This window comes from Drosophila teissieri, chromosome 3L (genome assembly GCF_016746235.2).
Source record: "Drosophila teissieri strain GT53w chromosome 3L, Prin_Dtei_1.1, whole genome shotgun sequence".
Classification (NCBI taxonomy): domain Eukaryota; kingdom Metazoa; phylum Arthropoda; class Insecta; order Diptera; family Drosophilidae; genus Drosophila; species Drosophila teissieri.
Genome location: NC_053031.1, coordinates 8883370 through 8911203, shown reverse-complemented (window position 1 = coordinate 8911203; position 27834 = coordinate 8883370). Strand labels below are relative to the sequence as shown.

The 27834-nt window shown below is 43.7% G+C and overlaps 7 protein-coding genes across 18 annotated transcripts; 4 read left to right on the top strand and 3 right to left on the bottom strand.

The window, feature by feature from the left end:
• Positions 1 to 170: 170 nt before the first annotated feature.
• LOC122618417 (alpha-tubulin N-acetyltransferase 1) lies at positions 171 to 13673 on the top strand. 4 transcript variants are annotated; one of them, XM_043794841.1, is made up of 7 exons: positions 171 to 741; positions 8110 to 8293; positions 8387 to 8542; positions 8604 to 8999; positions 9530 to 9692; positions 11854 to 11912; positions 12545 to 13673. In XM_043794841.1, exons 2-7 carry the CDS (start codon positions 8187 to 8189, stop codon positions 13053 to 13055), a joined length of 1392 nt encoding a protein of 463 aa, XP_043650776.1. In that variant the 5' UTR covers positions 171 to 741; positions 8110 to 8186; the 3' UTR covers positions 13056 to 13673. The 4 variants fall into 4 exon arrangements, with proteins under 4 accessions (XP_043650776.1, XP_043650777.1, XP_043650775.1 ...); XM_043794842.1 differs by lacking the exon at positions 171 to 741 and adding an exon at positions 7307 to 7460; XM_043794840.1 differs by lacking the exon at positions 171 to 741 and adding an exon at positions 7591 to 7783.
• On the bottom strand, positions 2449 to 3896 carry LOC122618419 (phosphoserine phosphatase). The gene has a single exon (XM_043794846.1). The coding sequence runs from the start codon at positions 3608 to 3610 to the stop codon at positions 2798 to 2800; it is 813 nt and encodes a 270-aa protein (XP_043650781.1). The 5' UTR covers positions 3611 to 3896; the 3' UTR covers positions 2449 to 2797.
• Positions 9997 to 11571, top strand: LOC122618418 (vacuolar protein-sorting-associated protein 36). Its single transcript, XM_043794845.1, has 4 exons — positions 9997 to 10245; positions 10305 to 10409; positions 10466 to 11071; positions 11134 to 11571. Exons 1-4 carry the CDS (start codon positions 10168 to 10170, stop codon positions 11362 to 11364), a joined length of 1020 nt encoding a protein of 339 aa, XP_043650780.1. The 5' UTR covers positions 9997 to 10167; the 3' UTR covers positions 11365 to 11571.
• Positions 13657 to 16245, bottom strand: LOC122618420 (cleavage and polyadenylation specificity factor subunit 5). Of its 2 annotated transcripts, XM_043794847.1 has the most exons (5): positions 15855 to 16245; positions 15533 to 15797; positions 15293 to 15458; positions 13955 to 14069; positions 13657 to 13888 (listed from the first exon to the last, which is right to left on the bottom strand). In XM_043794847.1, exons 1-5 carry the CDS (start codon positions 15998 to 16000, stop codon positions 13867 to 13869), a joined length of 714 nt encoding a protein of 237 aa, XP_043650782.1. In that variant the 5' UTR covers positions 16001 to 16245; the 3' UTR covers positions 13657 to 13866. The 2 variants fall into 2 exon arrangements, with proteins under 2 accessions (XP_043650782.1, XP_043650783.1); XM_043794848.1 differs by lacking the exons at positions 13657 to 13888; positions 13955 to 14069 and adding an exon at positions 14127 to 15120.
• A 250-nt stretch (positions 16246 to 16495) lies between these two features.
• On the top strand, positions 16496 to 20995 carry LOC122615575. Of its 4 annotated transcripts, none has more exons than XR_006325858.1 (5): positions 16496 to 16776; positions 16866 to 17749; positions 17851 to 18020; positions 18078 to 20408; positions 20472 to 20995. XR_006325858.1 is itself a non-coding variant. In XM_043790572.1 (5 exons), exons 2-4 carry the CDS (start codon positions 17306 to 17308, stop codon positions 19057 to 19059), a joined length of 1596 nt encoding a protein of 531 aa, XP_043646507.1. In that variant the 5' UTR covers positions 16496 to 16776; positions 16866 to 17305; the 3' UTR covers positions 19060 to 19094; positions 19271 to 20995. The 4 variants fall into 4 exon arrangements, 3 of the variants coding, with proteins under 3 accessions (XP_043646507.1, XP_043646508.1, XP_043646506.1); XM_043790572.1 differs by having other exon boundaries at positions 18078 to 19094; positions 19271 to 20995; XM_043790573.1 differs by having other exon boundaries at positions 16496 to 16686; positions 18078 to 20995.
• A 56-nt stretch (positions 20996 to 21051) lies between these two features.
• On the bottom strand, positions 21052 to 22462 carry LOC122618594. Its single transcript, XM_043795158.1, has 2 exons — positions 22306 to 22462; positions 21052 to 21945 (listed from the first exon to the last, which is right to left on the bottom strand). The coding sequence occupies exons 1-2, from the start codon at positions 22336 to 22338 to the stop codon at positions 21196 to 21198; spliced, it is 783 nt and encodes a 260-aa protein (XP_043651093.1). The 5' UTR covers positions 22339 to 22462; the 3' UTR covers positions 21052 to 21195.
• A 2213-nt stretch (positions 22463 to 24675) lies between these two features.
• On the top strand, positions 24676 to 27540 carry LOC122618593 (eukaryotic translation initiation factor 4E1). Of its 5 annotated transcripts, none has more exons than XM_043795156.1 (6): positions 24704 to 24849; positions 25816 to 26147; positions 26235 to 26608; positions 26672 to 26771; positions 27020 to 27107; positions 27169 to 27540. In XM_043795156.1, exons 2-6 carry the CDS (start codon positions 26091 to 26093, stop codon positions 27330 to 27332), a joined length of 783 nt encoding a protein of 260 aa, XP_043651091.1. In that variant the 5' UTR covers positions 24704 to 24849; positions 25816 to 26090; the 3' UTR covers positions 27333 to 27540. The 5 variants fall into 5 exon arrangements, with proteins under 5 accessions (XP_043651092.1, XP_043651091.1, XP_043651089.1 ...); XM_043795154.1 differs by having other exon boundaries at positions 24738 to 24849; positions 25576 to 26147; XM_043795155.1 differs by lacking the exon at positions 24704 to 24849 and adding an exon at positions 25464 to 25650.
• Positions 27541 to 27834: the final 294 nt, after the last annotated feature.

Below are 27834 nucleotides of genomic sequence, written 5' to 3'. Positions count from 1 at the left end.
CTATGTGCTTATTAATTAAATATTCTAAAAAAAAACGAAAAATAAACTAATAATCCTAGTAGCTTGGCTTATCAGCTTTCATTGAAATTATTAAAGAGTTGCGCTTCCCGTGACACATACTTTTAAAGACTGTCATCCCTAACCTATCGATTGGCCCATCAGCAGCTTGCCATCTCTATGTGGCAAGCCAAAGCTTTGCATCTGGCTCCAAAGAAAACCACTTCACCCCCAAAAATCTGTGCTCGCCGCAAGCGCTGTTCAGTTTTTAACCGACTTTCGTGCAAAATCCACGCGTCACGGCTCCGGTTCCGTACTACGATTTTCCGATTTCCCAAAGCGGCGCGTATACATACACAAACAAACAGAAGCAACAAACGGCGGCGAATTTCCCAGGTGTCTGGAATTATGAGTTAAAGCAAAACAAATACAAATATACAGAATTATAAAAGGCACACCAGAGCTCAAACGCATTCTTTTTTTTGTCTGATTTGAGACAAATTTCAAAATCAATAAAATAAGACAAACCTCCCCGCCCCGCCGACGCGTGTGTGAGTGAGATACATAGTTACGGCCGCATCGCAACGCGCAGCATCCGCACGCATCCAAAAATTGCAGCAGAAAAGCCGGATTAGTGCATTCGCCGTGCCACTGGAAACTGGAACGCCAATCCGTGAGATATTTCGATTTCCAAGCCCAATCCCTACGAGGCTTTCGTGTTTAACCGTTCCTCCAAGCGTTGCGGTAAGTCTACCTTCGTCAAGCTTTCTGTTTACGTTTATGCCAGTTTTTCATATCCATTTCCATTCCGCTGCCCACCGCTTTCGCGTTCGTGCCGCTGCCGTGTGGCTCAGTGGGCACATAAATAAAGCATCTTTACGTCATGCGACGTGCGCTGAAGTCATTACCAGCAGACACCAGCGGCCAAGCCGAAATGGCCAGGAAGCGCCTCATTTGCATGGCATCCACAGTGGAATTTCTAGTGGTTCTGTACGCCTCATAAAGTTCCCAACCGTTTTCTGACGCAGACAAAAAGTCAGTAATAGTGCGGATTTATTTCAAAAAGTACGTCATTTAATAGGCATCCACCATGGAGATCACTACATAAATCACTTCTTTTAGATGAAATTGCATATCGCACAATTTATCTTAACGTGTAATGGGAATTTTTTATGAAAAGACTTCAAAAATTATAAAATACTTTTCTTAATTCTTCAGACATCTTATCTTCAGATAGCCTCCTTTATAGAATGCCCACTGTAGTGCCCAAAATAGATGATTCACTTGGGCTGCAGGGCATAACAGATGCCTTTTAAGCCCAGTTCATTAGGATGGTGATATCATCGGCGGCTGCTTTCTTCCCGTTCTGCGTTCGAATGCAGCCTGGCCTTAATTCACGCCCCTATGCCGTTCACACGGCAGTCGAGTCACGCCTAATATGGTCCACATTTAAGCTGGCTCAAAGCGTTTTCCGCCGTCAATTAAACACGATGACGTTGACCGCCAAACCGCCCGTTCCATTCATGGTTTACCGCCCAATGCTGCCACCCACGCTTCGGCCTTGCCTTTGTTTTTGCTTGCCAACGGTTTCAACTCCGCTGGAGTCGATTACAGCAATTGATAATTGCCGCAGAGGCGTTGTTTTCTGGTTTTTAACGGCCTTTGGAGCCGCCAATTGCTGGCACCTTCGTGCTAAAATCGAAAGGAAATCAAGCTTGGGCAATTAAACAGCTGGTCTTCAAGCATAAGCAATACAAAAATTTGATGTTTAAATTAAAGTTTCTTTTACTATTTCTTATTTCTCTATCAGTTATGGTAGTTTATCTTCAAAAAATAAAGAATAGCTGAAATGGTTTATAACACGCTAGTTTATACAAATAGCCCAGCTTAATAAATATTTGAAAGTTTTAACCTGGAACCGTGCCCGCCCATTTGTTTTTCCTTTTACCCCGGTTTGTGTACCCCGCACCTGGCACCTCGTCTATTGCTATTATTTTGTTCTAAAATAGGCTTAGCAATGGTTATAGACGTCAAAAGTGGAAAGTAAATTTCAAAGGAGAAATTTCTACAACCAAACGTCATGAAACGTGGATTTATATTATTGTAATAACCTAACTGACTATTATGGGAATGGCTAATTGCTATACCAGCCTGAGATACAAACATTTAGGCTTTAATTGGTTTTACCTAATTGCCTGTTAGAAGACATCAAAAACTATGAAGGCTGTCGGTTTGGCTTTTACAGTTTAATCCTAAAAAGTACTATCCAGAATAAAAAATTGATGTTTACTTTTAAAAACGTTATAATTGAAATAAAATATACAACAACATACAATTCGAGAGAAGAATAAATGTTTATTTAAATCAAATAATTTGTTTTGAAACACTTTTTTAAACCTTCGCTGCTGGTTTTCTCGGTTTCAGTTGCCATAAACATATAAATACAAGAAGTAATATTTTTTATGTGCATGAAATTTCTTTATTCTAAATGTAACTTGCTTACAGTTGAATGCTTAAGCCTGAACTGTTCATTAACATAAAGGCGCACCCTGTATTTTTACAACTTCTGCTGCTTCGTGCGCGCTTAACATTTTCTGTAAAGTTAACAGTAACAAAGTTGATTTCACTTGTTCGTTTTCCATTATTTTACTATCGCTTTTTATTCTTGTTTGCCTACGAACTAACGTACATATTATTACACACATACTTGGACAAAAAGCTGTGCATCACTATGAGCTATAACACGTTGATTTCAAATACTAAATTCGCCACCCCCCCCACCGTCTTACGTATACGTATCTCACTGCCCCATCAGCTGCTCAAAGTCCGTTACGTAATACTGGGCCCGGCGATAGACCTCCGGTCGCACGACATTGCCACCGAAACCTATAAAGTAGTTGGCTGGCGGTACGGCCTCCAGATCGGTGGCTCCATCGCCGATCATGGTGATTAGGGCATCGTCGTTATTCTCCTTCCTTATCAGGGCGATGGCCTCTGCCTTTCCGCCGGAACGCGATGTCGGCTGGCTGATATCAAAGCTATCGTATTCGCCCAGATAATCAAAGAGCATCTTGTTGGCATAGACGTTTTTCAGGGGAATACCCAATTCATTTGCCACGGGCGCAATTAGGCAATCGAATCCACCGGATATCAAATAAACCTGTTTGCCCTCCGCCTTCAAGTGGCTCACGAAACGCTTGACGTTTTTGCTCAGTGTACTGGGTCGCTCTTGAATGAAATCCTTCACTTGCTGCTGTGTGGGCCTGATGATGTTCAAGCGGATTTTGAGGGCATCCTGGAAGGTCATGGCACCGCCCATCGCCTCCTTGGTGACGCGGGCCACCTCGCTACCCTTGCCGCAATATTCGGCCAGTTCGTCGATGCCCTCCTCGCAAATCACCGTGGAGTCCACATCGAAACAGACGATCTGCGACTGCTGGATGACCTTGGCCGCCAATTGTGGCTGTTTGGGCGGCGTTATGGCCGAGGCCACAGTGGTTTTGGCCGCCCCACCGGTGGTGCCATTGCCATTGCAATTCAGCTGCTTGGCCAGCAGATTATGGCCATTTGTGGCTGCTGCAGGACGCGCCAAACTCAATACGGAACCGCTCATCGTGACCGGCGAACACGTTGTGATTTCTTTTTGGAGGGGTTTAGTTTGACGTAAAAGCTTCGGCTGTGTTTGGTGCCCAAAATTTTCCACTGCTTCTCTTTTTGTGTATCTCTTATATCTTGTGCTTTTTTTTGTGTGTATGTTTTCTCGTTTCGTTTTGCACACGCGCTTCGCGTTGCTGGCCAGCTGTTATTTGTTTTTGTTTGATAAGTGGTTACGGTTTGTGGTGCCAGCGGGTTTTCCTTAGTCGAACTGCTCGCGATGACTGATTTTTCACAAGTGACTCAAAAACAGTCGATCGCCCTTTTAAGAAAACCCGCTGAACGCACACAAAAGCGGTTTCTCTCTTTTTGTGGCTCTCTCTTTCCACACTGACCACACGGAACGAAAAACTGATGACCACACAAAAAGAAAAATGTGTGTTCAAACAAAACCAAATTATTTTGGTCAAATTTGCTGATTATACATGTTAATTTTGAACTTAACCTAAATTAACAATGTACATATAGCTATACATTTAAACTTGAAACTTTTGAAAATTCATTCTTTTAAAATCTAATCGCGGTTTACCATCGGACTTCAGTTTTATTGTTAGCTGATTTGTTTTCAGTGCAGCGATCGCACGATAAGCATTACAAGTGTGCGAGTGGGAGAGAAATGCCTTTTTGTTACTAAACCACAACTCTTTTCTTTTTCGGTCAGTTAAAGAAGACTTCCAGAACACCCTACCTTCTATGGTTTAATTTTGTTTATCCGCGAATTGCGCACAATTTTCATTTAATCAGTTTCAATTGAGAGAGAATTGCATTTGGGGGGAAACATGAACCTTTGATCCCAACATGTGCTGCATGAATGCGACAATGTCTGCTTATCGCAAAAAATATAAACAATAGGAACAATTATGGTTAGCTGCCATTAAACCCGCGACACTCGAGTGCTTAGAAGAACCGCCTGGAACCGGATTTTCCAGCAGGAGACCATCGTTCCTTATCTTTTCTGGCACCATTTCATACTTGAAGATTGCCAGGAGACCGGGTTCTGGGTCCAGACATCGAAAGACTACCTCAAAAGTGATCGGCGCACAAATAACAAGTGTGGCATTTATGACCCCAGTTCTAGGAGTGATGTCTGGTAAAATCCAAACTCAGGCGCATGGTGCTTATCACTTTGAAAACGAAGTGTACTTTTTGCGTCTGGTTGATCCCCCTGCATTCAATACTTTCTATTTTGCATTAATTAATGCTTAATCATTGATGTGGAAAATAACCGAAATCTCAGCTGATTACTGCTGGTGTAAGCCACAAGTATTTTTAAATCGGCTAGACTTAAATTTAAATTGTGTTCCAGTCCGACATTCTGATGCAATGTATAGCTACTGTTGCAATGTCATACGCTTCCATGTAAGCTAGAGTATCTCTTTGTCATTTTTCTCTCTGGGTATTTATGATTTGACTTTTAAGTCTCCAGTAATTAGATAAAAATCAACAACAGAGCGAGGCGCGTGCTATTACAAGGGACAAAAACAACAATGACGGCTGTAAATGCAATTCTCTCTGCGGTTTCTTGTTTTTGTTATCGTTGCTATGGCAGTTTTTGCATTTGTAGAATAACAAGTTGTTTTGATCGTTTGCGATCGTTCCGTTCGTGGCAAACAGCTCGAAAACAACAAAATAACCTGCGGCTAGACCGCAAAAAAGTATTTCAATGCCACGTTATCGATAACGATAAAGAATTCATTGCGTGCAGTGCGTGCATGTGCATGTTGTAGCATGTTCTCATGCATATTTAAAGCTTACTTCGGCCAACGACTTCCACCAAACAAAGCCGTAAACAGTTGACTGTTTTTAATTGCCGTTGCCTTGAGCGACCAAATAACCAAAGAAGGAAGGGAAATCAAAGGGAATAACGACGCCGACCACACCTGTACCTTTACCTGAGCCTGTCAGCGGCTGCGGCACCTGTCGTTTACCGTTATTTTTTGTTTTTACCTTGACAACTCGTATTGGGTTTTGGGTGTACCTTTCGGTTCTGCATTTATCGATTGACCTTGTTGCTGCATAAATTTCCAACCGAGTCCGTTTCCATTTTGTATATGTACACACTTTCCCTGGACATAAAAACTAAATAGAGGTAGGCTCGTCACCTGATTCGAGCCGCATGGCAAAGTACCCGAGCTGACTAATTTATTTTGCCTATTGAGTGCCTGACGCGATAATGGTTCTAATTCACAAAAAATTCGTTGGACAGTCGAAACTATTAAACTCGAACCGATAAAGACCATTTTTGGCATCGAGAGTTTGTGCCACTACTTGTTGGCATTCTAGAATGATATAATATTTTGTTGCATACTTTTAAACACATCGGCTTTTCACAGAGATGAGGGTTACATACAAGATAATAGTACTAAAAGTAGCTAAGCCAAATAAAATAATAATAAAAACGTTTATTTCAAGCGTAAAAGCAGTTAGACTTATGATCATTCCACTGTACTTCCATATACAGCACTGCGGAATTCGGCGAACAGTTGACAGCTGTTCTGTAATGGAGCTCTCTGGCCACACCCCCAACTATTTCCGCCCACTTCTAGTCCAAAATGCCGGGGGCTTGCATAATGACACGACACTTTGTGGGATTGTTATTATGTATTATTATGCAGCCGACAGTTGATAGGCTCGGCTTAATGGCTATTATTCCAGACTGAAGGCTGAGCGAAATTGCTGTATTAATTTTCATCACCAGTCAGTTTAATCGGGAAATGACTATTTATATTTGGGTTGCCAATTGTCTGCACCTCTCGATTGATTTGTTTTTCCACTGCTGTTTCCATGCCGCGTTGTTGCTTGTGTGCTGTCTACTGATTAACCGTTAAATTGAATGTGACGATCCCCCTTTCCTCTCTAACACTTGACTTGTTTACGGCTGCACGCGATTTTAATTCCGCTGATTAACTCTCTCACGCTCTCACATTCATCGCACACCTGCACGTATGTGAATTATGTGTGTACTTGTATGTACATAAGTGGAAGAGAGTCAAGCTCACTTGACACATTTACAAGTGGAGCAAAGGGGAGCACAAGAACTGCAGTCTCCTTCTCGCACTCACCCCTTAATGCGGTGCGTGGTTTTCTTTGTTGTTCTGGTTCTTTCTTTTTTTGTCCTCTTGCATTTTTGTTTTGCATCGGTTGATGTTGGTTCATAAACAGTTACAAAGTGGGCTGATTGTGTATGGCAACGTCAACGGTTGTGCACTGGAAAAATAAACAGCCATTGCAATAACAACAACAATGTAGTCCACTTTGCTGGGGGCCAACCACATGTGCCACTTACAGTCGAGCTCGCACAACTAGCATGCAAAAGCTGAGATGTTTTTGATAAGTAATGAACCAATGAACTTTTTGTCATATATTAAAAATGTAAAAATGTGTTGTAATGAATTCTCCAAGGGCTAAAAAACCATGGATTTCTGAGTTGTTAACTCCATAACTAAGTCATTTAGCTTGGGTATCAGTTCTTAATCCAAACCAATGACCAATGATTTTCTTTCATTTTGTTTAAAGTTTTTTCACACAATCTTCCCCACATGGCATATTTTTGTTTTCGGCGATTCTTGATATAAGGCTTCAAAAAGTTTTAAGATATTGGCAATACTAATGTGAGCACTGCTGTAGGTGTTGTTGATATGTAAAAATTAAATGAAAACACGTCATTTGCCGACGATGACTTTTCTGTTGCTATCGCACTGGAAACTCGGGCAGCGCCGCTTGCTGCGACGCCGGCAGAGAGTTGTTTAACTTTTCCCCTGACAAAATCGTAACAAAGGGAAAAGTTTTGCTGTTCAGCCCCATCAAAGGTAATTACAATTGAATGCTCTGCTCTGCTCTGCGTTATCGTTACCGAGTTCGTTGCACTGCGAATTTAAAAAGGCGGTGGCGGCATGCAAGCGACCAACGTTTTGTCCTGACAGACACGCCCCCTCGAAACGGAAGCCATATCTCCACTTCCTGTCGCATGGGATTCGCGGCTAAAACGCAACAGTTTCGATTGTAATCCGAGTCTAATGCGCCGATTTGGGTCAACAGGCGGAGTCGGAAACAGCAGCAGCAAAACTAATGCTGATGCCGAGGGATTGCCCCCAAAAGTACACTGGCAGAAAAAGTGATAAATGTCTTCAGGGTAGGGACAAGTATAATTGAATCACACCTAAGTACATGCATGAGTACTTTCATCTTGCGATCAATTTATGAAAGATTTAACATTTTGCGATCCGAATTTCTCTGTGTGTCCACGTGTGGGCTTGCATCTGCCGACTCATTGACGATGGCAATAGCAACAGTGATTGGCTTGATTGCATGTGCAGCGATTCCCACACAGCGCAATAGACAATGCCAAAGCCGAAAGCCAAAGGCGGGTTAAATCGAGCGGCAGCAGATAATCAAATTGTTTGCACACCGCTTTCGCAACGCTCCATTAAATTCGCAATTCTCATTTCTCAATTGCAGGGGCCCACCACACACACCCAAGCTTAGTGCCCCACACACACACAGACACCCCAAAAGAACAATCGAGGGGCAGCATAATGGTGGAGTTCCGCTTCGATATCAAGCCGCTGTTCTCACAGCCCATCATCAAGGTGACATCCAATCTCCTGCCGCACACCTTCCGCGGCGATCGGCGTCAGAGTTTGTGAGTATTGAAATTGTACGCGGAGTGTGATCTTGTGGGCTTTGATCCGACTAATCCGCTACTCTTTCCACACTCACCCACGCTTGCACGCAGAGATGCCACCACCAAGATGTCGGAGATCATCGACCGGCTGGGGCAGCTGTCGGCCACCTCGCAGGGACTCAGCAAGCCGGTGACCACGGCCCAGCGCCTGAGGATGTCCGACAACCAGACCATCTATCTGCTGGCAGATAGTGAAGCGGGTCACAAGTAAGTTATCTTAAGCGTATCTTAAATTGTTATAGCTAACACCAGTTTTAACTATTTCCAGTGGCGCTGTCTTAGGTCTGCTAAAGGTGGGCACCAAGGATCTCTACTTGTTCGACGAAACCGGGCAGACGCGCAAGGTGGAGCAGGCTCCATCCATTTTGGACTTCTATGTGCATGAGTCCCGTCAACGTGCCGGACTGGGCAAGCGTCTCTTTCAGACGATGCTCAATGAGGAGCAGTGGACGCCACTCAAGTGCTCGGTGGATCGGCCGTCGGAAAAGCTACTGGCATTCCTCAGCAAGCATTACGGTTTACAGCGAGTCATACCGCAGGCAAACAATTTTGTGCTCTACGAGGGATTCTTTAACGATGCGGCATCGGCAAATGGACATGGTAACGCCCATGACCACGCCCAGTCGCCGCAGCGCACCCAGAATGGCCTGCACATCACAAACAGGTGAGCGGATTGGGAGCGCAGAAGGCGTCGCCCATCCTGATTTACCCACCTGGCGCAGTCCGTGGCAATTAAGGCGTTGCTTTCGCCGCTGCAGGAAACATTTCACTTTCGGCCTCAGTTGGCCATTTCTTTTGGCCCCATTTGCATATCGTATGGAAATCGGACTTACGATTTGTTTGTTTGTTTGTTTGCCAAAGGAAGCCCGCTGATCGATAAAACTCGGTCGCATTTGATTAATAACCTTGCTGTAATGGTGGCCTGTTGCTTGCTTCGCTTTTTAAATTCTCTGTATACCTTAAAAAAAATATTGAAATTACTAACAGAAAATAATGCATAAAGTGAATTTTATAACTGAGCTATCCATTATATTATTGTTTTACCAAATGACTTTATTGGTTGGTATACAGAGATTTGAAATGATCTATGCCATTTCTTATTCTAAATGACTAATGATGCTTAACTCTTTCTCCACATGAAACGCTAACTGTTAACCAATGATAACCAACGATAACCCACCACATCGTCAACAGTCCTAACACACAGCTCTTTGGTGCTACTTACCTGGGCGAGGATTCTAACCGGCGGCGTGGTTCCCAGCAGCAGACTACACCGAATGCACTGCTCCAGCAGATAACGCAGATCTCTCCGACCGGACGATATGGGGCAAAACGTCCCACCTGCAGCATGGCCGAGGTATTCCGAGATTCTACTCAAACGTAAAGTTAGCTGACCCGATTTCTAGTGTTCATGAGGTTTAAATTTCGATATTGTTGATTTGTAAAATTCCATTTTGGTTGATTGAGAGTGTAGCAGTTACGAGGTCATAAGAAATTATAATCTAAAGTTGGGGAGTGGAAATGCTGTTAAATTGTTTGTTAAAACTCGAATTTTTTTTGGAAGAAATCACGAAGCCCTTGAAAAACATAATCCCAGTTGGCCGACTGTCCAACATTCAATCTGTCAGCTTCAAGATCCCCAAGCGGAATCGGCTTTACCTCAGTTTAAATTTATACATCCCAGCGGTCGGATAGCTCTTTCGACTTCCTGTATACAAAAATATATTTGTATTTTGTACACTATTTTTTAACTGAAAAAAATCATCAACTATTTTCCTCGCGATTTGTGCTGAGTTTCTCGTGCGGCTTACTAATTTCCAGTGATTTAATTTATGGATGCCAAACGTGGTAATGCCTCTGGGGCACGCCAAGGCGGTGGTGGCTATCATGCCTCCAAGACGAGCGTTGCTGTAAGTTGGTCGACTATAACACACTCCTCGAGATGATGACTGAATCACCTGGTTTATAGTCACGCCATGCCAGTGGTGGAGTAGCAGCAGCAGTGGGTCACAAGCAGGCCAGTCAGGTCAGCCTGACGCCCAGCCAGTCCAGGAATACCAATGCCAACGATAATGTAAGACGCTTCCCTCGTTCGGAATCAGTAGCCCAACAAATAATGACAAATCACAGCCACGCAAGAGTCCATTGGACGCCCTAAGCCGCAGCGGTCCCGTACGCAATCAGAATCCCTTCCAGCGTCGCTCTGGCTTGCAGGATGTGGATGATGCCTATCTGGCTTCAAACGCTTTTGCCCGACCCGCCCGGGTTCGCCATTCTGGCCTTGACAGAGACAACATGCCGCAGGCAGCAGTAGGCGGAGCACCTGGTGGACAGCAGCCATCGGCTCCCATTCCCGCCCAGCAGCAGCAGCAGCAGCAACAACAGCAGCAGTATCAGCAGATGCCTCCAGTGGATGCCGTGCCACAGCAGCAGATGCCTCCGCCGGCTGCGGTGCCCTCACAGCAGCAATTGCAACAGCAGTACGTGCAACAGCCGGCTGCCGGTCAGCCGACGCGCATGGAACCCCCGCCCTCGGGACGGGCTCATGTCCATCAACAGCAAATGCCACATCAGCAGCAGATGCAGCAGCAGCATCAACAACAATTGCCACCGCAGACGGGCTACGAGCAGCAGCAGCAGCAAGTGAACCAACCAGATGCACAAATGCAGAATAAATATGCTAACCAGCAGTCGCATCAGCTGCAGCCGCAACATCAGTCCCCCCTGAATGGATATGTAAATATAACTACGTTTATACGACAATCTTCGAAGAGGTTAACCACCCACCTGACCCACAGCCCTCTCAGCCACCAAAAGCTCCACAGGCATCTATGCCAACCACCGGAGGAGCAGCAGCAGCTGCTCCAGGAGCAACTGGCGGCAATAATGCGCCCAGGGAAAATGCTGGTGGCTCAGCAGCACCGGCGGATGCCGAGATGTGCACCACGTGCCCCAACTGCCAGACCACGATATATTTAGTACGCTCCCCGGAACTTGGACATGGCGATGCTGGCTTACCAGTCCAGTAAATGATGAAATCTTCCCCCGAGTGAAATGCACCAAATTCTAAGTGCAAATCTCAGTTGTTTTATGACCCATTGTTTTGTTTTAATGTAACGACGATTTCTGAAGGAATCCCAACTTCAAAGGAGCTCCCTTTAAACTGGACCGTACTATAATTTTGGGACAAATGTGCAAATTGAACAATTCCAAATAAAGAAATTAGAGAGTTGTAATACGGTCGGTTACATAGAGTGGGTCAAATGGGGTGTATCGACCCCAAAATCAGGGGTTGATATTTTGGCTGCGTGCCAAGTGGTTGTTTTTTTTAGGGCAACACAAAAGCTATTTTGCGTTTTGTACGTGGTATTTATATTAAGTTGTAGAGCTGGCAATTAATAGAGAAACTCATTGAATTGTATGGCCCACGAATGGGCTATTAATATAAGTTAATAGGCCGATCTTATCTCTAATTATTTTCACCCCGAATATGACCTAATAAATTTCTCTATTTCCAGATAATTCATGCTGGCAACTCGAAGGGCGGAAAAGGAAATGGCAGTGCAGAAACCAACAGGTAAAAGCTCTCAATTGTTTAAATAAATAATATCAATTTGCTGGCATTATCATTTTGTGTATGGTCTTCATTTGGGTTTCATTTTGTTCTTTTTCGTTTGTCTTTCAGAATCAAATAGACAAAGCCAGTCCACAAAAATTGCACACGGCTGCTTCACATACAAAATGAATAGAAATCAAAACTAGAGAAACTGATAGATCAACTTAATAACCATTGTACAAAGCTTTGATTTTAGCCAATTATTTATATTTTCGCGTAGTTAATTTATACAACCGATGAATTTACTTAATGTACAAGTACAAACTGAAGAAGCTGCACTTGCCGCATGCCACCACCACCCACCATCCACAACCACCCACAACACAACTCAAGAAATATAGAAAAACTGAAGAGTACCAACCCACTAAATCGGATCCGTTACACAAGACACTCGAAAATACCTGACAAATTGTGATTACAACATATATAACTTATCATTTAACATTTAACTACATACTTGTTGGTCGTAACTTATTTCGTTTTTTTCCCCAAGCAATAAAATCAATTATATTAATTCAGTGTCTCCCAGTGCTGTTATGTTGTTGTAGTTTAATAAAGACTAGTTTTAACCGCTCTAAAAACTCTTCCAACAGTGGTAATCACGATATTGCAGAGATTGCCGAGCAACTGCAGCGGCAAGGCCTGGCCGACTTGGAAGCCAGCAGCTATGAGCCGGAGCCAGAAGTTGAACCGGAGGTTGAGCCGGAACCCGAACCCGAACCGGAGGTGATTACGCCCCCATCACCGCCACCAAAGAGCCACACTCCGACTCCACCATCCGTGCGATCTCCCGAGGTGGCCGAGAGCATTGTGGGCGACAACCGGAGACCCCCGGCTTTCCAGCTGAGCAAGCAGCACACGGGCATGAAGAATCGCTCCTTTGGCGTCGGTATGGCCGTGATGCCCAGCAGTAAGATGGAGTTCGATCAGATGGAGCGCGAAGATTTCGGCGTAGTGAAGATCAACCGTCCGCCCGGTCATGAAGTCACCTCGCCGGGCCAGGACAATACGGATGCCATGTCCACCGTGTCCTCCGGCGGCGGTGGCGGCCTCACCGATCAGGGCTACTACGATCTAAAGTTCTATCACAATAAATTGTGGTAAAGATCACAAATCAGAAACCACGCAATATTTGCTAACATCTTTTGTACGTGTGGCATAAGCATAATTAAACAAAATTAATCTAGTCTGTAAGATTGTATTGTCTAATCAAAATAACACACCAAACGGTTCCTGTACTTCAGTTCGATTATTTCGATTTCGTTGTGAGCTTCTTCTCAGACTTTTTGTTGATTTGTTCATTTGTTACAAGCCACGCACTCCAAAGAGCATACGTAACCTAGAGCCTCACAAATAAACGTTAACAATAGCAAATTTAATTGTACGTAGAGTAATTGCCGGCGGTACTGAGCTAGATAATTTACAACACATACTCGACGTTGGTTGAAAAGATCATTTATTAATCATTTCGCTTTGTACTGTGGATTCTCAAGACCCTCTTAATGTTATCCAGCCCGTGTGTATCTTCCAATTACAGAAATCGCGAATATTTCGAACAAATCTATGGCGAGTACATGCTATAGGGATAGCGCCAGTTGGCCAGAAAACATCTTCATAACTATAATCAACATTTCTTAAAACATTGTCTAACATTTAGTTGATAGAACAAAACCCCCAAAATGCAAATAGATTAAAGATGAAAATATACAAATAAAGCACAAATCTTGTCGACTCTATTTGCCAAGTAAAAGGGCCTGGCTTTCCATTTTATCTGCAATACAATTATGTACGTTTACACACACACATGAAATGGAAATCTACGGGCTGATCTGTGGTGCTGAAATCTGTAAGGTAGAGCTATCGTTGGTGCTGCTTCTGCTTAAATATTGCTGGACGTGGACCCCTCCGTCTGCCTTTACATGTAGATAAAGTTGAATCTGCAGAGAGAAGTATAAATAAGTGGGGAAATTTAGAAACTCTGATATAAACTCTTATAAACTTACCTGCAAAGGGCCTGCGGCAGGGATGAGATGATGGGTCCATACCCTTGTGAGTTGTCGTATAGCTCGAACAATGGCGCAGCAACAAGCTTATAATTTTTGGGTACAGCAAATAGTGCTAGATTACGGAAAACGATAGAGACAGAATTCATGTATGTAGAGATATCAACGAGCATTCAAATTCACAGGATATATTATCTAGGAAATTACAATCGGTTGTACAATTTACATATTAAAAATCATTTCGCAGCCGTAAGATATAAAGAGAGTCGTATGCGTTTTGTTTTACATTCATAGTTGGTTACGTTAGACTAATTAATTGGATTCGCTGCGACTTGCAAAGCGTGACTGGCACTTTGCTGGCCCAGCGATGTCACCTAATATCAGATATGAACATAATTTCAATTAAGAGCAACATTATACATGATATGTGCGCTTCGACTTGTGCGCTGAAATTCTTCAGCTGGTGGGCATCAGTTCATTTCAGTGCACAGCGAATGCGTAAGCATTAGCAAGTATGGGTCAAAAAAGGTATAAACAGTTTTTGCTTGTGTTTACATAAACGAGTGCTTAATTTAAGGAGCGACTTGCGACCTGACTGCCCTGCATGCGTGCAAATCTGCAAAACACGCGAGATTTGGGCACATGACTGCGACAGCCAGCAACGTTACAATGCTCTCTGCTGCCTGCCCGGTGGATTGGTTTCGGTAAATACACAACAACCTTAAGATGAACAACACATGACACTTCACAAAAGTAAGAATAGAGGCTAGGAAATAAATAAATATGTAAATAGAAGGATAACATTGCTGCGCTCAGTCTCACAAGTATGTCGACATATTTACAAAATTAAGTACAAGAACAATCTTTGAATTTCGAATGATCAAAATCGGGAAATAACAAAATATGCCAACACTCAGTCCTGAGCAAAAATACAATTTGAATTTGATTTCAGACATGTTGTACAATTGGACTAGAATCAAAACTAACTAAGAAGTCGCCTGCGCCAGCTTTGCGATCTGTTTGTTTCTTTTCTGTTTGATCTGTTCTGTTTGCTCGATTGTTGTTCTATGGCATTGCACTCTTGAGAGTAGAGTTGGGTAGATACGACACACACGGCGCTAATGGAACTGCTCAGGGTACATCGTAACTGGCGTTCCCGTCCGTATCTAAACAGCATTGAAAAGATATGACATGAGGTTTGTTAGCGTATTCGGTTTTTGGCAAACAAAAACAATCTATAGGTTATATAAAGTACATGGAGAGATGGATATTCTGGATACACGGTGTGCTCGTTATACCTACGCGTAGGGACTTACAAAACGCCCTGCGGATATTTACCCTTTTCATGTAGCTGGACAAGGAAAAGCCGCTTGTGCTCCTTGGGCTTGGTGATGTGCGGCGGAATGTATGGATATTGCGGTGGCTCAAAGTTCGGCCGCCACCAGTTACCAATCGTGTCCTCGACAATCCACTCCTGCTTCACGCCGTCCTGACGACCCAGCGTCTAACAAATAAGAAAAGTAGGCACAGTTAAGTGGTAGGTCTTAGGATTAGGGCTATGGGGAATATTCCACTTACCTCGGATAGCAATCGCTTGAGGCCCTCGACCTCATCCTCGCCGGCGTTTAGCTCCCCGCCGGGCAGTTTGAAGAACGTGGTGCCCAGCTGCAGAAGCAAGACATGTGGCAGTCCGTGCTCGTGGACAAGAAGCACTCCCTCGACGGACCGCCGCATGCCAATCCGGTCAAACTCCTCACGCATCCGCTGGAATCGGGATGGCACCGACGGATCCTTCTCAAAGAGCGGCTCCTTGGTGCCGAATGTGTAGTTCGTCAAGGGGTATCTAAAACAAACGATTCGTCTATCAGATGCACATGATAATGAAATGTGTTGTACCCACAAGTTAATGGTGCGATTGATGGTCAACGCCTGGTTGGTGTACTTCTGGGTACCGTTGTTATTGCTGCTAGCTGCATCTGCTTGGCCTTGACTGCCGCGGCGCGGCCACCCGGAGCCCGATTTGTTTGAGACTTGCGAGGACGCCATTTTGTTATACACACCACCCCTGTGGGAAAATTTGCGGGGCAAGCTGGCCTACTTGCTGGCGAAATCCTTTGGTTGTGCGTTGGAAACTTGTTTTCCAATAATGGTATAATGCCTAACTGTTTATTTACAATTTTGACTATATATTAAATCTCACTTTTAGCCGTTTAATTACACTTTTCTGTCCAGCGCTTGTGCAAAAAATTAACCGGCTGGACGAGGGCTGCAAGTGAATTGATTGATGATGAGCTGAACTGGTTCGTTGAATTAGATTCTGGAATTTATCGATTTCCTACATTGTGCAAAAAATATTATAGGGACTCACTTTTTAATATTTCATAAATTTGTATTGGTTTTTTTTTCGGTTTTTTTTATAAAAGCAGTTTTAAATTATAGTTTGTTTATATATGTAACGACATCCCTGGTGCTCGAAGCCATGTGGCAACGCTCTGAAGTTTCGGAGCAGCCCCATCTGGCCACACTGCCCCATTAGTTTTTTGTTTATGTTGGGTTGTCGGAAAAATCGGCTGTTTTCGGTGTGTCCGTCTGCCATGAAAAGCTGCTAAAAAGCTAAATATAAAATCAGCGCAGCACACACGTTCCGCTGCCTGCATTGTTTTCCCATTTTAATGGGTAATTTTGTGAGTGCGAGTCAGGAAAACGCATCGTGTGTGTATATATATACATAAGTATGTAACTGCGCCCGTTTGTTTGTGTGTGTTTTTGTGTGCATGGTGCAATGGAAAAGTGATTATTATAAATGAAAATCAGTGAAATGTGTAAGTGTGGCACCGCAAACGCTTTGAACTTTTCCATTTTCATGTTTTCACCTTGTCTTCTCTTCTCTTCTTCACCCCCTCCCCCGCAGACAACCAACTCCCACTTGTACGTGTGTAGGCAGGCAGAAGGGTGTTTTGCATTCGTGTGCGTGCCAGATAAAAAGACTTTGAATTTCTGGAGGATATTAGTGTCAACCGAGGGGGTATAATACGCCGTAGGTCCTAATATGCAGGCAAGTCCATTAATTACGCCAAAGGTCAGAAGTTAGGCACTCAGCCAGGATCCAAGGAGCAATAATAATGTTGTAAGAAGGCGACCTGTAAGCGAGAGCGAGAGAGCTGGTGTTTTGGTGTGAGTGCGTGGTAGAACAAAGAGGACGAAAAACACGGCTAACGAATTCGCCGCACGACACATTCGCCGCTAGGCGAATTCAAGCTTATCCCAGTGAACGAATGAACAACAAAAGGATATCTTATTGAAACTGATTGAACTAAAGACTGCCGAAATAGTTATATAAAATCCAAAACCATGTCTGCGGCCGAACTTGAAGCGGAGGCGTCAGCCCACGATCAACAATCCCAGCAACAACAACAAAATCAATCACAAAGCGAGGAGATAAATACAAACACTGCCATCAATGCAAATGCAACCACAACAAACAGCTACAACAATAATTTGGATACGGAAACGCCACTACAGATGCACCAGGATCCGCAGCAGCAGGAAATCGAGGGCAACAGCAACAATGGCATCACAGGACTGGGCCTCAGTCTGATGAACTCCTCACCGCCGCCGCACAGCTACCGACACTCGCGGGCCTATCGCCATTTCAAGAATCCTCCGCAGCCCCACATGTGCATCCGCACCACCACGGAGGCGGGCGAGGAGCTCTTCATCAATGTCCTCAGCTGGACGCGCATTGTGATACCGCAGGAGCCCAGCGATCCCATTCCCCTCTACGGAGGCATGCGGGTAAGATTACTTCGATTAAGGGTCCTCAAACATCTACATCTATATTCCATACATTCCACATGAGGAAGACATCATGTTAATGATGTTTTTGTTTTTTTCAGGTACCGCCTGGCAGCCCACGCAGTCCTCCCATTGTCTTTGCCGTAATGGCCAATCCGGAGGTGCTTAAAGACTCCGGACGTCACAGCAAAGATCCTGAGGAGCGACGAGCTATGGTCGAGCTGATGTGCGACTTTGTGGAGGCTATGAATCCAGGCGTGAAATTAGTCAGGTATATAGTGCACGATTAAAGAAAGAATGCATTTTGATATATGTGTTATATCTCCAGAAACGCCGTAATACTTAAGGATCGCGATATCTCAGGCGAGCTGAAGGATGTCTGGAATGCCGTTCAGGCGCAGCGCGATCGCGAGAGGGAGGAGCAGATGATGCAGCAGCGCCAGCAGCAGCACTACCAGAACATCACCACGCAGCAGATGTTTCCCAAATCGCCGGATGCAACGCGGGCAGCTAGTGCTGGTGCTGCAGTGAACGAGGCCAGCTCGCCGCCGGCTCATCTATCTGAGCCGCTGCTGGCAGAGCAGGGAAATGGCAACGTTAATGGCAATGGCATCACCCTGGCCGTGTTTGCCCAGCAGCTGGATAACAAAGTGACCAGCGAGCAGGCTGAACAGCAGGAGCAATCAGCAGCAGTTTCGGACGATGCTTGCGTGGATCAAACGGATGCCGGCAGTTCGGTGAATGGATCATCAACTGTGCTGGACAATCAGTCGGTGGCGGTGGACACCGAACCAGAGGTAAAGGTTGCCCCATCGGCAGCCACGAATGGTGCTAGCACTCCCACAACCAGCAGCTCCACACCCACAGCAAAAGACACATCATCTCCAAGTCCAACTCCGGCCCCTGTTGTTGCTCCCGTTGTCACGCCAACTCCACCACCAGCTGCTCCCGCAAAGAAGGAGAAACTTGGCGGCTTCTTGCCCAACGGCTGCATCTTTCCGCGCTTTAAGAACAACAAGCACAAGGACAAGGACAGCAGTCACAAGGAGGGCAAGAGCAAAGAGAAGACCCTGCTGAATGCCTTGAAAAAGAGCAAAGAGAAGAAGGTGGCGCCCAGTGAACAGCCGACAGAAAAAGCAGCCGCCTCGGACAACGGAACCACGCAGTACGAGAAGAACTGCATCAACAATCTGGAGTGCGAGGTGCAGAAGCTGGACTTGAACAGCGGCAGCAATGGTGACAATAGCATGTTCATCAAGCTGAAAGTTTCGCCCGCCAATGCCACAGCAGCGGCAGCGGCGGCAAAGTAGAGATAATCCTGAATTTACACACACAAATCTCGTAGGTAAGTGGGAAGTTAGGACGGAAGAGAGTCGGAGGCGGCACTCTCCAGTGAACATGAACAGTGTCACTGTGTCAGCACTTAGGGCTTAGAGTCGTGTAGCATATACAAGATTTATATATACAGATATATATACATTCACACACCCGTTTACACCGTTGGTCAATTTTTTTGGATAGGCACTCAGAACCAGGACTAGATGACTAACTAACAGTTGTGCCATGCTCCAGCTCATAGACATTTATAGACAAGACAGCGCTTCTCCCAGGATCTTCCCCGGCATTTAACTGACAGAATGATAAACGTATTTACATAGTTCAATATATGTATGATTCGCATACAGTTTGCCTTATATACAACAAGCCCAAGAGAGCGACAAGAACCTAGCAAGAACCAGTTGATAAGCACGTGAATTAATGTATTTAAAACGTAATCGTCGAATGAAACTCATGCGCCAAATGAACATCATCCCAGCACTCAACCACATCCTAGACTAACTACTTGCTCCATTCCCATATTGTCTCATCACCTGTGCTGGATACCATCCACCCACCAGATCACCAGACATCTCCCACTCCATCCGTAACCATATCCGTGCAAAAGTATTAAGAAACTTCGCAGATCCAAGAACCCTAAAACCCTGGATCGATTGATCTCCACGCTTTGAAGTTGAGGGGCAGTGAAAACAGCGGAGGGAGTTTTAAAGCCGGCTCTATTGTGCCACGACTAACTTATGTACCTTAGTATACCCGAATGCGAAAACAGTATACAGACCACCCGCAATGTCGCTATTATGATTTATATTTTAAAGTTTAACTTTTAGTTCCTCTTATTGGGTACCGAAGGGGGAAAACTACTTCTCTTTCTATTTATTTTCCGTACGTGCTTGTTGTGTTGTAATTGATACTGTTGGAATGTTTAACTTTTACTGCGTTTATTGTTTGTGCTAACCCAATCCCTCAACTTCAAACGAAACCATTCACGAATCATATATTATAGAGAGTAAACCACTAGAAATCGAATAAATATTCGGGAAGCACCACTGAAAAATGGGAAAACAAAAAAGTTTCAACTGCAATATCGGACTGAACAAAGCTGCCATATGAAATCGATATACAAGTAATGACTTTCTATATAAAGTTAGATACAGATTTCCATAAAAAGAAGAAAAAACGAAATTTCAATTGTGATTCCATCGAAAATCTAATTTTGTTTCCACATCGAAGAATTTTATTGAAGAACTCGAAACACATACACATACAAAACGTATACCGATACCGAATAAAATATAATTTTGTTTGCTAGGAAAAACCTCACGTAAGCGGAGATCCTAACAAAAAGAACTTTTCTTTTTGTTTTAAGTTTACTTTTTTGTTGTAGGTGCCATACAGGAAGCGTGTATGAGAATTAATCAAAATTGATTTCATCCAATTGGTATTATATTTAAGCCCAGAGTTTCCTTAATTGTGAGTTGAAACGAGTACCGAGAACCCTAAAGTATATGCTAGTTTTTAACTGGTTGTAAATGATGAACGCTCGTGTAAAATTAGTATTAAATTATAGCACGAACCCAACAACAGGAACAGCAACAAACATAACACTACAATTACAAATTAAATTAGTTTAAGACCCAAGTCTTCTAGGCGAAGAGCAAAAAGCAATAATTTTACTTGAAAAGAATGACACGGCAAGAAAATTATAATGAAAATGCGTGTGGCTAGTAACAGCAATAGGGGTAGAAGGGCATCTGGAAAACTCGAGAACACCCGCATCACTGTGTTTATCCGCGAGATGCTATACTATTTCCTTGGAAATATCTAGAGTTTTCCCTAGCGCCCCGGAAAAACTTCTACAACAAAAAAAAAACGAGCACACACTAGCGGATGAAATGCCAACACACAAAAACACACATTTTTATATGTATATGTATGTAATAATAAAAGATCGTATTTGACAAAAGTGTATTTGAAGTTGCGATTTATTTTGCGAAGGATTTCAATAAATATGTGGAAATGTCTTAGCTACTTTCTACAGCACGACCTATACAAGGCGAACCATGGATCTACCTAATCCGTAAGGATGGACTTAGACCAGGATCTGGTTCCTACTCGTCCTTGTTGTTGACGGCGCGCAGGCGTTCCAGCTCGGCACGCTCCTCCTTGTTGCGCAACAAGGGGACATTGTAGTCGAAGGCGTAGAAGAAGCCCTTGGGCTCGCCGGTCTCCTCGGGTCCGGGCACATATGGCGGCTCCTCGTGCACGTAGGGCTGGTACTCGGGCTCGGTGGGCTGGTAGCGACCCTCCTGCTGGTACTCAGCGGCATAGGGATCGGGATTGTGACCAGCGGCGGCGGCCAGCTCACCCCACAGTTTGAAGTGCTCCTCCTCGGCCTTGAGGACAGCGGGAGTTTTGGTGGCGGGCAGTTTAAGGTGCGCCGGACGGTTGTCCTCCACATGGAAACCGGTCTTATCCGCATAGTAGTTGGCCACAAAGTCACGGCCATGTGGTTGGACGTACTTGTACGAACCGGTCACCTTGCCAGTCTCATCGCGCTTCTCGTTCTTGCCCTGATTCCAGTCCTTGTAGCCATAGACAAACTGACCCAAACCATCCTGGCCATGGTACTGATGGGCGTCGTAGTGCTCCTCCACATAGTCCTCGGGATGCTCGATCACACGACCCATGTACACGAACTCACCCTTCTCGTTGCGAGCCTCGGGCAGGGGGTTCTCTCCGGTTTTCGGGGCATACTCGATGTCGCCAATGCCACGCAGTTGGGCGCTGTTCAGGAACTGCTGGGCCTCCTCGGGAGTTATGTTGATCTTAAAGATGTTCTCGCCGCTGGCTAGGGTGGCCTGCAATAAATGAAGCGTAAAAACAATTAGCAAGACATTAAGACAGTCCATAAAAGTGTGTCTTAAGGTTTAGCAGACTTTATGGCCAATTTAACACGCAACACAATTCTCGAGAGATCACAAAAAAAGAGGGGTATGATGTCATATCACTATCATCAGTGATTCTCATGCTTTGTCTCATCTCACATGTAACCCGATGTTTGCTTAATTTTTGCACATTGTATAACTTTTGCATTTGCACTTTGCAATCCGCACATTTGACATTTATAGAGTCACAACCCGGACTTTAATTGAATGGATCGGATGTATTGAGAGATGGTCGTAAATATCAGCTTAATTATGCAAATTATCTGCATTTACCAGCAACAGGGCAGCCAAGATGAAGCACTTCATTATGGATTCGGTTTGAAATATGAGTTATATATATGTATATCCAGGTATCACACTACGTTTTCGCTGTTCTCCAGTTGGCGGGCTACTAATAACTGAATATCCAAAGGCACTGCTTTATATACTAACTTTTAGATCGAGTCGGTCGGCCGGTCGGTCGGTATTGTTGTTTTTTGCGTTTTGCATAAATCTGAATGAAGATGTGCTGGGTGGCCGACTGTTTCAGTGACCAGCAGTCTGAGCTTCACCTGTCCGGTTTCTTACTCAGCTTTAGAATCTCGCATCGCACAGCCAGTGGCGGCAATTTGAAGTTCATTACCAGCTACGCTCAAATTCACACTTCTCACACTCAACTGCGGATATATATTCGGAGAGATGCGGAGACAACTATGAAAACATCATTAATTGTATGTATGCCGCTTGGTCAATTAGTTATCTAATAGCTTTGTGGTCTACCCATCCATTGTTGCCTTCCACAGAACCCTTTTCGAATCGATTCAAGTGGCATTTTCAGCGCTCGTTGGCTGTCAGTTTCGAGTATCTTAAAGATACTCTTTTTGGCCAACGGAATTTGATGGTTTAGCAGGCGTATTCGGCGGCTGGGTGTCTCAAATCTGGTTTCGACCAACTTATCTTGATGGTATAAACAATTTAGATCTGCCTTTTTTTCTTTATAATTTTGCAAGAATTCTAAAATTTATATGCTACCAAATTTATTGAAATAGTATAGGACTTTGTCTAGTTAAAATGTACCATTTTTACTGCAGGTTCTGTTTGCAAGGTACCCAGTAGTCGAACCCTTACTTATGCAACATTTTACCCTAACCACTTGACTATGATTTATTTACAATTAAGCATCTTTGAGCGCCTCAATTACTTTTTACTTCTAATTAATGCAAAGTATACTGCTTAAGGTTTAACTTTGACTCCGGGTTTCCTGTAGATCGGCGGAAGTTTTTTGTTTAGACATGCGCCAAGCACTTGAAGTCCGCGATTGACTGCTGCATAATTAGATGCGATGCGAGTAAAATTGAGGATGCGATGGGTAATCACATCAGCACTCGGATAGGCGATCATGTGTCAGTTCAATAAGACCGGCTCAAGTGTAATTAGAGACCATGGATCTTGGGTTTCTGGAAGGGATCTTGGCTTTTGCGGATCATCGATCGATCGTGCCGAGCTCTTGAAAGCCGCTTATTAGGCGTTTACAAGGGCAACTGCGCAGTTGCGCGGTTACAAAATGACTTAACTATTTAAATAATAAACACGCTTCACGTTTCTCAGGCTGGGTCCGTAAACATCTTCAATTTTCGGATTGCGTCTATACTGCAACAGTCCATTTTGAAAGTCAAGCGTATCCAAATCGCCACCTCATCAGCGATAGTATCATCCAATCCTCATAAAAAGTATCATCAGCAACTGTTGCCGTGTGTTTCCCATGTTGTTTTGGGATCTTTTGGCTATTTTTAAAGCAGACAAAGGCGAGCCAATCTGTAGAAAGAACTTTGATTGGTTCCAAATACTAAACAGCTTTAGTAACAGCTAAAGTTCTGGGTTACTTATGATTCACCAACAGGTTAGGCTTAGTTATGTGGCAAAATATAACCAAATATCTTATTTTATTTTTGTTATTCTCTAGAATTTCTGGAATCTTCAAGAAAAAGTAAACAATATAGAGCCGTATTATTTGGGAAACTCATTGATTCATTCTTAAGTTTGTTATTTTGTTTTTGAATTCCAATTGATGATGCCAATGTCTAAATACAAACGAAGACCTAATTTCCAACCAAAAATCAGGTTTTCTGGCTTGTCCATCTTAAATTTTATTGATAATTATTTATAATATATTGTTATTTTTTGCCGGCTTTAAAACATCAAATAATTGCGTATGATAAATGAGGATGACGTTGTTGTTGATGGCGATCGTGCTGTGGGAATCAGATGAAATGTCAATTAAGTTTGCATTTATATTTTTGATTAAAGCTCTAAGATTTGCTATGCCACTTTAGGCGGAAGTCAAGCTCGGTCAGTTATTGTTTCATGGCAATACTAAAAAATTTATTTAAATTAAAAGTTACGTATTCAAGTAGTATATATGTATATACATAGTTATCAGAATTTTTTAATATGATTTTTGCACTCCATAAAAATTTAACAATATAAATGTCATAATGGTTAAATCGTAAATTCCTCGATTGAAAAGAGATACAAGAAATTATTTATACACGAATTTTGAAAATGTAACGGTCGCTAAAGTTTCATGGCAATCAGTCGGTGAGAGGCATTTCCAGAGTTGCCCTGTTCAACAATCGATAGCTGTCTTCAATCGCTCGTCACTAGCTTTCCTTCAGGCAACGGTCACACTGTCTGGGCACCAAAATCCCAAACTTAATTAAAGAATTAAATAATTCGTTTAATAATTAAGCCCAGTACCCTACGCAGTGCGAGTGCGTAACCGATATCTAGTATATATTTCGATAGATCGAAATCATGGTAGTGTTGGAGACGGAGAAGGTAAGGCGAGAAAAGGCGAGCCGCATGGTTTCGATTTCGGCTGAGCCGTGGCAGGAACAACAAAAACAGGGTTGTTGCACAAGAGGGGAGGCGATAGTCGAGCGGAAAAGTGTGCAGTTGGCGTGGCTTCATCATCATTGTGTTCACCGATTTTCTACCCAAAATCAGCAATTATTTTGTGCACAATTGCTTAATATTAATTGTACTTGCACGCTGTTGTCTACGTCATAGCTATCGCTCTCTCTGTCTGTCTCTATCAAGCTATCTCGCTTTCGCGGTCACTCGCTCTCTTTCCTCTCCTCTCGCATTTGCATACCACACGTTTTCAGTGTTCTCTCTCTGTCTCCTCACTCTTTGTGGCTGGAATTTGTCAAGACATCGCGCGCGTGTGTGTGGGTTTCTGTTTCTTTTAGCTACATAAATAGGCGAAGCAGAGACAAAAATGGAAAGAACGAAAAAAGAGTGAATTACTGCAATTAAGCACTCGCGAACAACAGTTAAATCATATTCTTGTCGGCCATTGCAGTCGCGAGCATTGCCAATATACCGTTGGTTTTCTCTCCCTCTTCACTTTCTTCCTCCTTTCTTTGACGTTAATTTTTTTCAGTTAATCGCGCCGCTGCTTTGACTCGCACACGCAGTCTCGAATTTTAGCCGCAACAAAAATTAAAATCATACAACTCTTTTAACTCAAATATAAAACAACAATTCCAATTCTTTCAACAGGCAATCTGTGTTTTTATGTCAAATACGTGCGCGTGTGTGTGTGTGCTGTAATTCCATCGCCACTTTCGATTCGGAGTTCGTTAGAAACAGCATTAGTTCGCATTTTTTTACCAGTAGCCTAGTCCCTATTCAAGTGAAACAGGATACTCCAACTTCACATACTCAATAAATAGTTACAACACCCACTCAACCACACAGCAACAACAAGTTTAACGAGTTTTTTGTATCATCATTACTTAGTTTTTTGGTTAATAATACACAAGTGAGCAGCGAACTGCAGGGGAGCGAGATATCAAGAAACAATCCAAAATCCACACACACTCGAACAGAAATCAAAAGCTTCGCTCTCTCGCACACACACGCACCAACCACCACCACCTCAACTATCACAAACACCACGACAGAGAGAGAGCGGCAAGTGAATCACGGCGAATCGAAACCGATCCGAATCCACTCCGGAGCCGAATAAGAACTGATCCTACCATCAAACGCATCCAATAAACACGGCCGCCAACATGCAGAGCGACTTTCACAGAATGAAGAACTTTGCCAATCCCAAGTCCATGTTCAAAGTAATACTCTCAGTGCACCTGTCGCTAAGCCAAGCTAATCTAATCTTCTGAATCCACTTCCCATCCATTTGCCATCTTCTCCCGCAGACCAGCGCCCCCAGCACCGAGCAGGGTCGTCCGGAACCACCCAAGGCCGAGGCGCCCGCCAAGACCGAGGCTAAGGATGTCAAGCCCAAGGAGGATCCACAGGAGGCTGGCGAACCAGCAGGAAACACTGCAACCACCAACGCTCCCGCCGGCGACGATGCTGTGCGCACCGAGCACCTGTTCAAACACCCGCTCATGAACGTCTGGACGCTGTGGTACCTTGAAAACGATCGGTCCAAGTCCTGGGAGGACATGCAGAACGAGATCACCAGCTTCGATACCGTCGAGGACTTCTGGAGCCTGTACAACCACATCAAGCCCCCATCAGAGATCAAGCTGGGCAGTGACTACTCGCTCTTCAAGAAGAACATTCGGTGGGTTTGGCGTTTATCGCATCTCTGCCAAGATTATCTTGCTAACTGAAATCTTACTTGTAGTCCCATGTGGGAAGATGCAGCCAACAAACAGGGTGGTCGTTGGGTCATTACCCTTAACAAAAGCTCCAAGAGCGATCTGGATAACCTATGGCTCGATGTGGTAAGTGTACAGCGAAACGAGTGGTGAGAGGATGGTCTATTTATAGTGAATGTACATTCTTGAAATGCAAAACATAAAAAAAGTCATTTGATTTTGCAGTATAAGTGTTTTTTTATAAGAAATATTAACAAAACTTTTGGTGATACTAGCATTTGTTATTTGAAATTTTTTCTTAGGAACATTCAATAGTGAGCTTAGATCATAATTATTTTTCGCATATGACTAACTACAACTGTTTTCCCTTTCAGCTGCTTTGCCTGATTGGCGAGGCCTTCGATCACTCCGATCAGATCTGCGGTGCCGTTGTAAACATTCGCGGCAAGAGCAACAAGATATGTAAGTGTTCACACCCCCAACTTCTTTGGAATGCCTTTGTTAAACGATTAATGCTTTCCAGCCATCTGGACTGCCAACGGAAACAACGAGGAGGCTGCCCTTGAGATTGGTCACAAACTGCGCGATGCCCTGCGTCTGGGACGTAACAACTCGCTGCAGTATCAGTTGCACAAGGACACGATGGTCAAGCAGGGCTCCAACGTGAAATCGATCTACACTTTGTAGGCTGCCTGGCCACGCTTCACAATCGTTATAAACAACAGTAGCGATTGATCGATCGTAACTCTTGTCCAAGACCCGCGTAACGAAACCGAAACAGACCCCTTTGTTATCAAAAATCGGCATAATATAAAATCTATCCGCTTTTTGTAGTCATTGTCAATAATGGATTTAACGGAAAACTATAATAATAAAAACCTACACTAAAACCGGATACTGTGATCTTTGATTTTGGATGAAGATAGTTTTGGATGTGGTGCAGTATTTGTATATATATAAATATAATCTGAAAAACAAAAGAGGTGCATGATTTTCTAACATAAATTGTTGGGGTAAGCATAATTTTATGCATTCCAATAATGTGCCTCGCTATCCAATTATGGGCACCTATGGTAAAACTTCCTAATTTGGGAATGAATTTGTTGCTAAAAATACGTTACCCATTTCTAGGGTGGCCAAAAACCATTGGTAACGATATATCGATAGGTTTGCTGGATAAACAGTGAAA